At 35.6% G+C, this 12,969-nt stretch overlaps 1 protein-coding gene across 3 annotated transcripts in view; it reads left to right on the forward strand.

The window, feature by feature from the left end:
- Nucleotides 1-12,969, forward strand: part of PDE4D (phosphodiesterase 4D) — a 1,277,424-nt gene that overhangs the window by 318,120 nt on the left and 946,335 nt on the right. For all 3 annotated transcript variants that reach the window (XM_032850069.1, XM_032850078.1, XM_032850089.1), the window contains one exon: nucleotides 1,150-1,379. In XM_032850069.1, the coding sequence (XP_032705960.1) occupies nucleotides 1,150-1,379 (230 nt within the window). The remainder of the gene's footprint in view (nucleotides 1-1,149; nucleotides 1,380-12,969) is intronic.

Consider the following 12,969-nt stretch of genomic DNA (forward strand, 5'->3'; position numbering starts at 1 on the left):
ACCCTAAATGTTCAAATGGAGAACCAACCTTACTTGTCAAAGATGGTAGTATAATAAGGAGTTCAATAGAAATTCTAAGCTAGGCTCCCCAAAGTCAGTTTTTAACTTATAATGAACAGGCCTGTTTTGGGAAAAGTACTTTGCCACTCTGGACTAGTTTCTTTATCTCTAAAACTCAGAAAGAAATGAAATTGTTACTTATGATTGTTTATTACATTGTAGGTAATGAGAAATGCAGTTTCTTATGTTTCTAATAAAGAAACAGAAAACTCAGGGAAATAAAGCAGCAGTCTTAAGAACACAGCTAAGAGACAACATAAAGACTAAAGCGTAGTGTATTACCTGGTAACATTTGGTGAGTCTATCATTCTGAAGATGTGGAGATAATAAACATTGTCAGATTAGACTTTCCAACCACTGGGAAATAATAATTGTTGCTGTGACAGTATGTTTTTTCCAACTAACATCAAAATATTAAATTTTCTACTGTATTCTAGACTTGGTTTACCTTGCATGTGGATAATAAAGATCTAATTTGAAGAATTCAACTATGATTTTAACATAATTCTCCTGGGTGCTCAGCTTTCCTTTTCATGTCCTTTTTTTTTTTAATTCCCCTTACAAAGTCTTACTGTAAAAGTTTGCAAAGCATATTCATCCAAGTTACACATACCATATGAAAATGTGTTACAAATGTGGTCCTAAGTATGGAGAAAAAGAATGGGACTAATTTTCTCCCTCATTCTTCATAGGCATGTAGGTATAGGTATTTCATACATCAAGATATATATATGAATTTTCTGTAAGTCATTATATAGAAGGTAGAAAAATATTTTGACTTGCCCTTGATTTTATAGAATTCATGCACAAAGCTCATAAATTCTAAAATTATTGGAGATGTCAGTTAACTGTAACAACTGAGCCATATTTAAATATACGGGGGAACAAATTTACCATTTTAAAAATAAATCTAGATTTCAGTTATTCTAATCTCATCACCAAATATTGTTCTGTTAGTGTTGTTGCTTCATAGTTAGCATTTTTCATATATACTTTTCCCTTAATTTCTTTCTCCAGAAGTATAGAGCTATCATGTATTGATCAATGCTATTCTATTGAGAACTGTACTTTCTTCAACTATTGCCTTAGGCCTCTGAGGAAACACTGCATTCCAGTAATGAAGAGGAAGACCCTTTCCGAGGAATGGAACCCTATCTTGTACGGAGACTTTCTTGTCGCAATGTTCAGCTTCCCCCTCTTGCCTTCAGACAGCTGGAACAAGCAGACTTGAAAAGTGAATCAGAAAACATTCCAAGACCTACCAGCCTTCCCCTGAAGATTCTACCATTGATTGCTATCACTTCTGCAGACTCCAGTGGGTGAGTGCCTTTCGGCGATGTTTTTCCCTTTCGTATTTTGGATGGTGATTGTTATCTTTGGTCTTTCTAGATTCTAGATCTAGAGATTTTGTGGCTCATTGCTTGATTTGAGTGGGAGGAAAATGGGGTTTCTAGAGTCCAAAGAAAGAAGGGTAAATTTTCCTCAGGTAATGTCTCTCTCTTTGTAGGGGAAACTGTTTTAGTCAAACCGTTTTACACAGAGGAGTTGAAAATGTATTGGTAAATGATCATAAGCATCTTGGAAAGGAGACTTGGACTTAGAAAATTAATATTGGTCATATGTTATTTAATGAAAATTTATTAACAAATGAGAACTGATGGACAAATTACCACATAGGCATACATGAAACAGTAGGCAATGTTCATTGATGCAAAACAAATTTGGAATCAAGAATAGATTGTCCTGTAATTAGAATCAAAGGAAATATGCAGTTAACGGGCCTCGTAATTTGGCCCATGACACTTCGAGGTGTTATTTACTAGAATGCTGTTTCAGTTCCCAGCATGAGGTGCTTTTATTTAGCATTAATACATACAAAAGGATCACACATGGTCACTGTCTCCAAGATGCAATAACATTTATATCTCCAACAAAGTATTTGTGTTTTTGTTCTTTCTCTGCTCTTTACCAATAGAGTTTTTACTCTTTAAGAGCAATGTCACTAGGTAAAACATTGTGAAAGAAAGTATGGGTAACGGGTGCATCCCTTATTTGCTCTTTTGTTCAGCTGCATTTTTAAGAACCTTCAGTAGAAAAGAAAGAAGGAAACCAAGTGGCCCATACTTGGAAAGACTCTAGAATGTTTGCTAAGATTATAAGAACAAAGCAATTTGTTATGTGGCAAATGTGATTCTTCCCCATTCTCTGCCAAATTTAAAGCATCTCTAGAGAAGTTACTTCTGGATTTTCTTAAAAGTGATTAGAAAAGTTGTGATCAGAAGAAATTTTGCTAATAACTGTCCTTTAAGATACTGAATTTAGTTGTTTGAATTGTTACTGTGTTGTTAAAAGGTATAAGGAAATTACTACTAAGTAAATAGAAATACAGCAAATTCTTTCTTTGAAACAATGGGAAGAAGAAATATTTGTTTAGTTATTTTTCATATTGGTTTTGGCTTTTGATGAACCATGTATATAAAAAAGTGTGTACATCTATTCACCAAACACACTAAAGCAGTTGGGAATTGTATATGGCAGCTTGATCTGAACATTCTTTGAAAAATACTATCTCAAAAAACTGATTTCCCCTCTCATTGAAATTAATACCAATTCTGTTCATCTGTGTAGAGGGCAGGATTCCCAGATGTCAGGGGTGTCAGGGGTCACCAAGACCACTCCTAGTTTCCATGGTTGCTAGGTGAGCTTCCAGGACTCAGCAAATAGTCATATTCATGGCTGAGATTTATTACAGGAAAAGAATACAAAGCAAAACCAGCAAAGAAAAAGGCACCTAGGGCATAATCTAGAGGAAACCAGAGACAAGCTTCCAGAGTCTCCAGTCCCAGGGGAGTCAGACAGGATGCACTTAATTTCCTCTAAAAATGAGCTGTGACAGCACATGTGAAATGTGTCACCAGAGAAGCCTTCTACCAGAGAAACCCACGAAGAGACTCAGTGCTTATATGAGGAATCTAAAATAGTGCAATTCGTAGATACAGTAGAAGGGGGCTTGCTAGAAGCTGGGGTAGAAGAAATGGGAAATTGCTATTCAATGCGTATATAGTTTCAGCTATGCAAAATGAATCAGCTGTAGAGTTGAACTGTACAACATTATGCCTATAGAGAACAATACTGTGCTGCGTGCTTTAAAGTATGTCACTAAGGTAGATCTTATGCTAAATGTTCTTAGCACAATAAAAAAAAAAACCCACAAAACAAAAAATAGACTCAGTGCCCAGAATTTTTACTGGGAGGTGGTCACTTAGGCACCCTCTAGCTAGTATGTGACTAAAGTTCAGATTCCCAGAAGGAAAGCTGTCATTGAGCACAAACCACATTTTTTGGTAGAACCAGTTTAGGCACAATGAATCACTCGTACCATTCAGGGAATTGTGGGCACCTTCCTGAAATCCAAGTTTCTAGGGCCAGCCTTTCAAACAAGGTTTTTTAAAGATAAGAGTCACAGGACTGATGTTAACATTTTTCTGCATAGCAGGTTTACTTAGAATCATTATCTTGCTTTTTCTACATTTGAGTAAGAAGATATTATATTTATAATTAAAATTGAAATAAACCAATTTAAGCCTGTGATGCATTCAATTAACTTCGGTATCTCAAAAAAAATTGGTAGCTAACTATGACTTCTTATTCAAACCTTATATCATCTGTTATTAAAAGAAAATGATGTAGTATATCTAATATCTCTATGTAGTTGGCAATGTGTATAATTAAAAATCTCAGGTAAAAGCCAAATTCATTTAATTAAATTTGAATGTGTTACTCAAAACAAATAGTCCCTAAGTGCCTAAGGTGCTTCAGAATTGTCTGTATGATAGTACTTCTGTTGGTCTAAAGTTTGTGTCCTTCTTAATAAGAATCTAAGAATCAAGTTTAAGTGAAATTGTGCATACCATTTGTAAAATACTCAGGATTTTGGAGGGAAGAATTTGTCTTTGAGAGAAATAAAACCAGGGTAACTTGTTTGTACCTGAAAGCAGCCTGGAGATTCCATGGACAAGAGTAACCAACAAGAAACGAAGACTAGGAATGTATTAAAGGGATAGTTATTACCTTCTGAAGCAAAAATTATTTGTGAATTGAGTATTTGAGAAATAGAAAAATCAGATGTATACTCTTCTGGGATACCTAATCTTTGGAAGGGAAGCAGAAGGTAAATTTAGGGGTTACATTCTGTAGCCACTTCAGTTAACCAAAACCCCAGATTACTTCACAGAAAGGGCTTTTGCGGGAATTGAGACTATTTTAGCTTGGTTGTCTCAGTACCCCATTATTAAAGGTGAGCATGTTCCCAGACCCCACTGTCAACTGACAATGCTGAGATATTGGTAACTATAAATTTTTGATGGGAAAGGAGGCTTTTTATGTCTTTTGGATTTATTTTCCTTATTTTCTTAACATCAATACTTTTTGCTCTTTCTTCTGGTGTATCAGTATATCAGACCTTTGCTCAGTCTTATATCACACAGTGAGTCTAGAGGCTTATGGCACCCCTTTAGAAAGATACATTCCCAAGAGTGACTAGTTTTTGAAAAGAATGTTGGCCTGGTGAAATGAGTGTTATGAATGGCGCTGTTAGCTTCCTCATGAAGTGCCTGGGTCAAGAGATTGAGTTCAAGAGAGCTTTTTTGATGAATAGTTCTACAATTCTACTTTGTTGTTGTTGTTGTTGTTGTTGTTTTGAGCAGGCAATATGAATATGTCCAAATCTATGCCATTTACCAACTTCTTTGAGTATGCCTGAGGTGTTAGCTTGTGTGCATTGTGATTTAGCAACCTTTAGAAGTTTTCAAAGATGACACAAAACAGAATTGTAAGATCTGAGATGTTGAAAACCTTGAATGTATCTACCAGTTAGCTTTCCATGTGGGTAGGGTCACGTAGACTTCATAGCTATATATTGACTCTTACTAAACTAAGAGGGACAACTTTTAATGGGCTTGAGATGCTATGAACTTGGTAAGAAGTAATTTGGAATGTCATAGCTTTTCATATTTCTCTTAGTTTTCTTTCCATTTACTTTCTAAAAACTTTTTACTAAGTGACAATTTGCAGGCAGTAAAGTATGCAAATCTTAAGTATACATCTTGATAAATTTTTATATATATCTATACACCCATGTAGCAACCTTGCTATCTCCTAACTCTTAGCACTGAAGATTAGTTTGGCCCCTTCTTGGATAGTATATAAATGGGATTGTATGGTATGTGCTCTTTGTTTGGCTTTTATCACTCAAAATGTTTTTTTAGGTTTATTCATGTTGATGTATATATTGGTAGTTTGTTCTTTTTTTGTTGTAGTGAACTGTTCCACTGTAGGAGTATACTCTAATTTATTTATCCATGCTCTCTTACTGATGGCTGTTTGGAATGTTTCTTGTATGAAGCTATTATGAATAATTGCTATGTACTTTTGTATATAAGTCTTTTTGTGGATATATGCAATTATCTCTCTTGGTTATATGCTTAGGAGTGGAATTTCCGAGTCATAGGTAAATATATGCTTATCTTTTGTTAACACCCAACAATTTTCCAAAGTGATGTACTATTTTATCTTTCCAGTAGCAGTGTGTGAGAGTTCCATTTGCTCTGCATCCTCACCAACATTTGTTAATCTCAGTCTTTTTCATTTTCTCCATTCTGGTGAATGTGTAATGGTACCTTACTATAGTTTTAATTTATATTACCCTGGTAAGTAGTGATATTATTTACCTTCTAATATATTTATTGAACATATGGGTATCTTATTTTATGCTATGCCCATTTAAAAATTTATTCAGTTTTTTTCTTTTACTTATTGACTTCTGGGGGCTCTTTATGTATTTTAGTCATATATGTTAAGTCCTTTGTTAGATATATGCATTGTAAAATAAATATTTTCTCTTAAACCATGGCTTCCATTTTTACCTTCTGTTTGCTTATAATTATGGTAACATTAAGGGCCTTTGAAATGTGTACACATATTCGTGTCAATGTGTGTGTAGGAAAAAGTGTAACAGTGAGATGTCAAAGAAATGAGGATAAGTGAGATGACAATAGAATAAGGAGGGAAAGAGGAGAAAATGAAGGGGAAAAAACAGTAAACAGGAAAAGAGGTAAGTGTATAGGGTGGAGAAGAAAATAGAAGGGGGAAATGGACATAGCTTGATAAAGGGAAAGCAGGTGACAAGAATGACACTTAACCTACAGGGCAGTTTTACTTAAAGACAAGGACAGTTGTCCCTTGAATATTGAATGCTGGCAAATAGGACATCCAGACACTAAGGGGGCAGACAAAGTAATGTTGAGAATGAAATGACAGTGTTTGTCGTGGTCCACAGCAGAGTAGTAAGTAGTTAAAATGCAGTCAGGTTGAATTTGCATCCTGCCTCACTCCTTACTAGTGCTATGACCTTGGAAAAGTTACTTAAGTACTCCCAAGTTTCTAATCTTTCAAGGACAAAATAGGAATAATGGGAGTACCTACCTCATGGGTCTGTTGTGAGGATAAAATACTTAGCAGTGTAAGTACTTAATATATAATAACATCACCTACTACTACTGTTATGCTTTTTTTTTGGAAAATAGTAGAACAAATCATGTTTGTTGTTGAATTTGTAGTTTGCAATAGGAAAACTGTAAGTCTATATTTTGTTCTTGGTATTTGTTCACAGAAATGCCCTGCTTTCAGGTATTGTTCAATTATGTTTGAGATGAGAGTGGAGATCCTCTTTACTTCTTCCTTGCTTCATCTCTGTAACAACTCTTGCTGACTTCTACATATTTGTCTAGCCAGAATCCTCAAGAGGAATTAAGAGCTTTCTCTGGCTGCACCTCTGATCCTGGCTTACTATCCCTGATTGGTCCATGTGCCCCCAAATGCTCTGAGGAGGTATAGCTTGCCACACATGTGGAGATTGCTCCCTGCACACGGGTAGGGAGTTGAGGGAGCAGAGAACTGGTGAGGAGGGGTCATGCTAAATCTCTCTCACTGTGTTTCACTCCTGCTATAATAACATGAGAGCCAGAGAGCAAGTTGTCCCCTTGTGATATGTTGACATGCCTCTGGATGGATGTATATGTGGGGATATGGGTGAGTGGAGAGTGTCAGAAACACTTTCTCATTACTAGTGTCCTATTACCTGTCTGGAGAAGTATACTGTGTGCATTTGTATTAGTGTTTCAAAAAAAAAGAAAGAGAGAGAGAGAAAGAGAGAACAGGGAGGGAGGAAGGAAGGAGGGGAGGGGAGAGAGAGAGATGGAGGGAAGGAGGGAGGAAAGAAGGAAGGAAGGAAGGAGGAAAGAGAAAGAAAGAAAAGAAAAAATAAACAGAAGTTAAAGGAAGAAATGGTTACTCTTGGAAAATAAAATAAGCTCCCCAACATGGGGGGAAGGATTACATTAGTCAAATAAACTTTCATTTTACAAGGATCTTCCAGAAATATTTCCATGAGTTATGTGCCGTTCACAGAGAAGCTGGTCTCAGATGCCAGTTAAACTTTGATTTTCTGATGAACTGCCCATCATCTAGTGCTCTTGAGTACACACAGTACATTAGAGAAAACATAAAAAATGTAAATTTCTATGATTTGTTACCGAGTCAAAACCCAAACAGAGTAAAAGCAATAAAAACAGAAACTTAGGGCGCCTGGGTGGCTCAGTGGGTTAAGCCTCTGCCTTCGGCTCAGGTCATGATCTCAGGGTCCTGGGATTGAGGCCCACATCCGGCTCTCTGCTCAGCGGGGAGCCTGCTTTCTCCTCTCTCTCTCTATGCCTGCCTCTCTGCATACTTGTGATCTCTCTCTCTGTTTCAAATAAATAAAATCTTTAAAAACAAAAACAAAACAAAACAAAAAAACCCAGAAACTTAGTTAAAGCAGACATACCTGATCTTTAATATTTGGTCTTAAGAAGGCATTCCATATTTGCAACATTTTGGATCTAAGGACTTAGAAGCCAAAGGGTTGTGTTTCACAGTGTGCTCAAAAAACTTGCTTCTCCATATTGGATATGTGTTCAGGTTTTGAGAGGTTTATCTGGTAGGTTCTTGTTGAAAGTTATGTGGAAGATCTATAGGCAAAACTTTCTAAATTGAAAAATTAGGCATACATAATTGTGATTGTGAAATATTCCTTAGAAATATAGTTTTCTTGAGCTGGATTTGGGGTTAAAAGTAATGACTGCAAAGAAATTGGAAAGCAACATTTCCAGCAATCTTGAAGATACCATGAGAAAGAAACTGTATTCCTTTGTCTTTGACTTATTTAAAATGTGATCTTTGGCATAAAATAAACTGTTAAGCATCACAAGCCTTTTGTTTCTAAAGTGTTTAGTCTGTTTACTTAAATCTAGTTTTATTTTTGCTTTGAAATTGGTGATTTTCAGGGTGCCTGGGTAGCTCAGTGGGTTAAAGCCTGTGCCTTTGGCCCAGGTCATGATCCCAGAGTCCTGGGATTGAGCCCCTCATAGCATTGCATAGCATCCGGGCTCTCTGCTCAGCAGGGAGCCCACTTCCACCTCTCTCTCTCTCTCTGCCCGCCTCTCTGCCTACTTGTGATCTCTGCCTGTCAAGTAAATAAATAGAATCTTAAAAGAAAAAAAGAAATTGGTGATTTTCAAGATTAAAATTAGACTCACAGATTGATGGAACACTGTATCTTTAATATATAGTATTTTGAAAAACAACATCTTTTTTTTTTCCAGAGTCAGTAGCTATTCTTGGATCTAACCTAAAATAAACAGCTAAATAACACTGGGTGTTTTTCCTCCTACATCATAGAATCTCTGAATATTTTATGATATTTGTCATGCCCTAAATTTACAAAAGAATAAGATAATCATCAAACTCCAATTTCTTTTTCAGTCTACCGTAGTGCCTTTTCATTCTTGTAAAACTTTCTGGCATTCTAATTAAGGATACTGCAAATAAACTGTTACTACATCGCAGTATTTTACTTTGTATCTTTATGTCAGTTAAGTAACATGTACCAGGGGAGGGCTTATTTTTGTAGTCAAAGTGTCTATGTCATCAGGCTTTTGTGTTCTTAAGAACACTAAGACTTTGCATTTACCACCTCAGAGTATGTGGTCCCTGCTTCCGAACCTTTCTTATGCCAACTTCGTTTAATAGTACAGATTGGTTGGGAATCCCATATTTCCCAATAATAAGCCCAGTGAAGCATTTATTTTGCTATTAAAAGTTGATTGAAGACCACAGAACTATAGCCTGCAAAGTGCAGAGCTGAATAAAGGCACTTTATTTTTGTCCAGGAATCATAATTTTTAGTTCCTCACATAGCTTGTTTTCCATAAACACTCCCCTGCTTGACCCTTCTTACATAACCCAAAGTTATTCATCACTGAAGTGTTTAGAGTTTATAATTCTTTAAGTCATGTTCTTCTGACTTTCAGTATTGTGTTCATGAAAATGAAAGTAGGCAAAAGCACCTTGAGTGGCTTTCTTTTAATTATTATGTATATATTTCATAATGTATATACTGATTCAAACTTACTATTAACTATAGAGCATTACTTTGAGAAATGCAGAATAAGAAAAATATTTTCAGCTGAAATTTAGGAAAGGATGAAAATATAAAAATCCCCCCTTCAGTGAGCACTAAAAAAGGGCAAAGAGATTTCTTAAAAATAAAACTTTAGGAAGAAACTATAGGAAAAATATATGATCTCCTGTAGTTCTGATGTTGTTGTTTATTTTCTTTTGGTTTAGTTTGGTTTTGCTGAAAATCCTGTCTACTGGGTTAGAATTTTTTCTAACAGTTTGGGACATTGGTATCAATTATCACACTTATTTATCTCATTTGTTTAGGATCTTCTATCCACTTAAAAGAGAATAGATAGAGACAAGCATTTTTACAACTATTCCAAATCTGTGGAATCCAATCAAAGTAGCATGCCATTTTGTTATGTTGTTTGATGTCATTTATGTAATCTTTATCTGGATAATGTGTTGGGTTTAATGGATTAGCATACTTTTAATCAAAGTTGGTAGCTTGGAGTCTGGGAAAGGTAAGACATTTGTCCACATTTCCAGATGAATTCCGTCTCAGGCTATTCTTTCTCTTACTCCAATGTGATTCCTAAAAAAAACCCAAACAAACAAACAAACAAAAACAAAAACAAAAACAAAACAAAAAAAAATCCAAAAACAAAACAAAAAAAACCCCAAAAACCATTAATGCTAAATCTCATAATAAACACGTATATATACACACACATACATACATAGACACACCTAATGTGATTTAATTCAAATTAACTATTTCTTGAAGTTTTATTTTTCTACACATTTTACAGAATCAAGTTAAATTTTATAAAAATAAAAGAATAACTACAATTTATATTGATGAATATATTCATCTACATAATCATGTATTAATCATGTATTTATGCATTCACTTATACATTTATCCAATAAATAGTGTCTCTTATTTAATGTATACTGCACTATGAACTGGAGAAGGAAGACTCAGCAAGACCATTCTAGTCTCTTCCTTCATGGATTTTAGAACCAGTAGGTCATCAAACAAGAAAATAGGCAACTACAATCCAGTTTGTTTGATATGAAGGACAAATTTGACTAAGGAAATGTGGAATAATATGGGATATCACAGGGGAGCAAACTAATGCAGGCCTGTGAGGAACTGACACTTTAGCTGAGACCTAAAAGGAGATGTTACCCAACAGGGAGAATAGTAGGGACATAGTTTAGGAACAAAAGCGAACAGTGTTTGCATTTAGATAACTAAAACTTTAGCATGGTTAGATCACTTGGTCATTTTGAAGTATAGTTGGTAATCGTTACCATTAATTTTTCTTACAACCAACATGTGAGTGTTTGGAATATTCTCTAATAGTGCTGAGCATCCAAGGCATAAGCACCACCAAGGCAAATAGTTGTTTGATTCAAATTGCAAAGTGGGGATGCAGTGTAAGAAACATAGGGAAAGGGAATTGAGGGTATTTGCAAGATAATAAAAGAAGTGACGAATTGTGGTAGCTAAGCTGTATATGGAAATAAGTAAATATAAGAAGGGACAGATATAGAAAGAGTTCAAGGTCTTTAGAGGCTTCTATGTTGGGAAACAGGTGAGATAAGAATGACTGAACAGGCTGAAAGGATAGGAAGTTATATTTGGAGGATACGTTTGAAGTTAAGATTTAAGTGTTGGGGTCATTTAAGATGTTTTAAAGATGTGGGGGTTGCTAGGAAAGAGGGTGCTGCAGTGGGAAAGTAATTGAGGAAATGAGAGATTTAGCCGTGAGGTGCCTCTTCCTCATGGACACTGAGGTCAAACAGCAAGACTCAAGATGTGAGGGTGTAAAATGGTGGACCCTTTTCAAAAAAGGGAGACTAGCAGAAGTCATTGATGAAGCAGAGTTGATTGGCACCCGATGTCAAAAGAAGACTTCACAGTAGAGCAAGGGAGTAACAATCAGTAAGTTAACATGAATAACCAGGAGAGCACGAAACTCATCTTGAGAGAGGCAGAGGCACCAAGAACAAGAACAGCCTCCCCTCTGGTTTCCCTGCAGGGAAGTGATGTCCTCAATGAAGAACCAGGTTTGAAGGAAGGCAGTATGTAGGTTGCCTGTTCAGTAGTGAGGCTGACAATGAATGTAAGTCTGTTTACCATGGAAAGAGATTTCTAGAAAAATAGAAAAATTTGGGAAGAAAAAGAGTGGGGATTTTAACAGGCGTGAGAAATCATAGCACAGTATAAGGATAGTGAACTGGAAGAACACAGAGGAGAGGAAGAATTTCTATCTCAGGTATTTCTCTGAGGTGTGATTATTATAGCTGAAATTCCAGAACATTTTTAAGAATCAGCCCAACTGTCCTTTGACAGATTCAGGGGAGAGGAAGTGTAGCATAGTTACTAAGTCTTTTAGAAAGGCCATGAGGGTTGTCAACTCCAAATAAGCAGGTTCACAATGGCATTCTCTGCTTCTCAGAACTTTCATCTTTTGGAAACAGCAGCAGCTTGCGGTGTTTGGGGAATTTTGCATCTTTCAAGTTATTCAGCTGTGTCCTAGATTTAGGTGAAGGATTTGATTTTTTTTTTTATGTGCATTATCTTTTCAGTCAGAGTTCTATTTTATTTTAAACAATTGCGTTTTAGTATTTGACTCTAATTATTTTGCCAGTTATAATAACAACTTAGGTATTTTGAATTAGCATTTGGGTTTTTCTTTCGAGAATTTCCTTTATTAGAAAAGATCGTTGTCTTAAACATACTGCTTTCTTAAATATTCTTAAATACTATCTTTGGGATTTGAGCATTATTCCAGTTCACCATGCTGCTAATTGTAGCAGTGAAATCTAGAGTGAAATTGAATTTGATGTGGACAAATACTATTTGTAGAAAACTTTCTTTCGTAAATTGGACTACTAATGTAAAATGAAACACCAGAAAGACACATGTGTATGTTTTTTTCCCTGAACTTGGATGTTACATATTATTTTCAAACTTTATCTTCTAGCGGACCGTGTTCATGTTAATATTAAATCTGTTTGATAAAGTTGCATGGTTAAGACCTGGGACTAAAAATCTTGATACGATACCTCTGCAAACCCAATTTTTATTTTTGTTCTTTCCTATGACCTTGTGAAGGTCATTTTCTCTGTTTTTATCCTCACCATCTGAAATAGTATTTATGACTAGAATTTAGCAACTGTGGAATGTATCATACTTACAAAATGCCTTAGCAAAGGTTATTATACTGCACAGAGACCCAAGCAGAGAGGGCTTCATTTGTCTTAAGAAAAAATATAAAAGTTAATTGATTTTCAGAGGTTAACTATAACAAAGACTGGAACCCACATTGTGTCATTTGGTTTATAACTTCTGGTATGTTCTATTCAGCATCCACTGAAAAATCTGAAATAAGGGCT

Source organism: Lontra canadensis, unplaced genomic scaffold (genome assembly GCF_010015895.1).
Source record: "Lontra canadensis isolate GAN:19392208 unplaced genomic scaffold, GSC_riverotter_1.0 scaffold4, whole genome shotgun sequence".
Taxonomy (NCBI): domain Eukaryota; kingdom Metazoa; phylum Chordata; class Mammalia; order Carnivora; family Mustelidae; genus Lontra; species Lontra canadensis.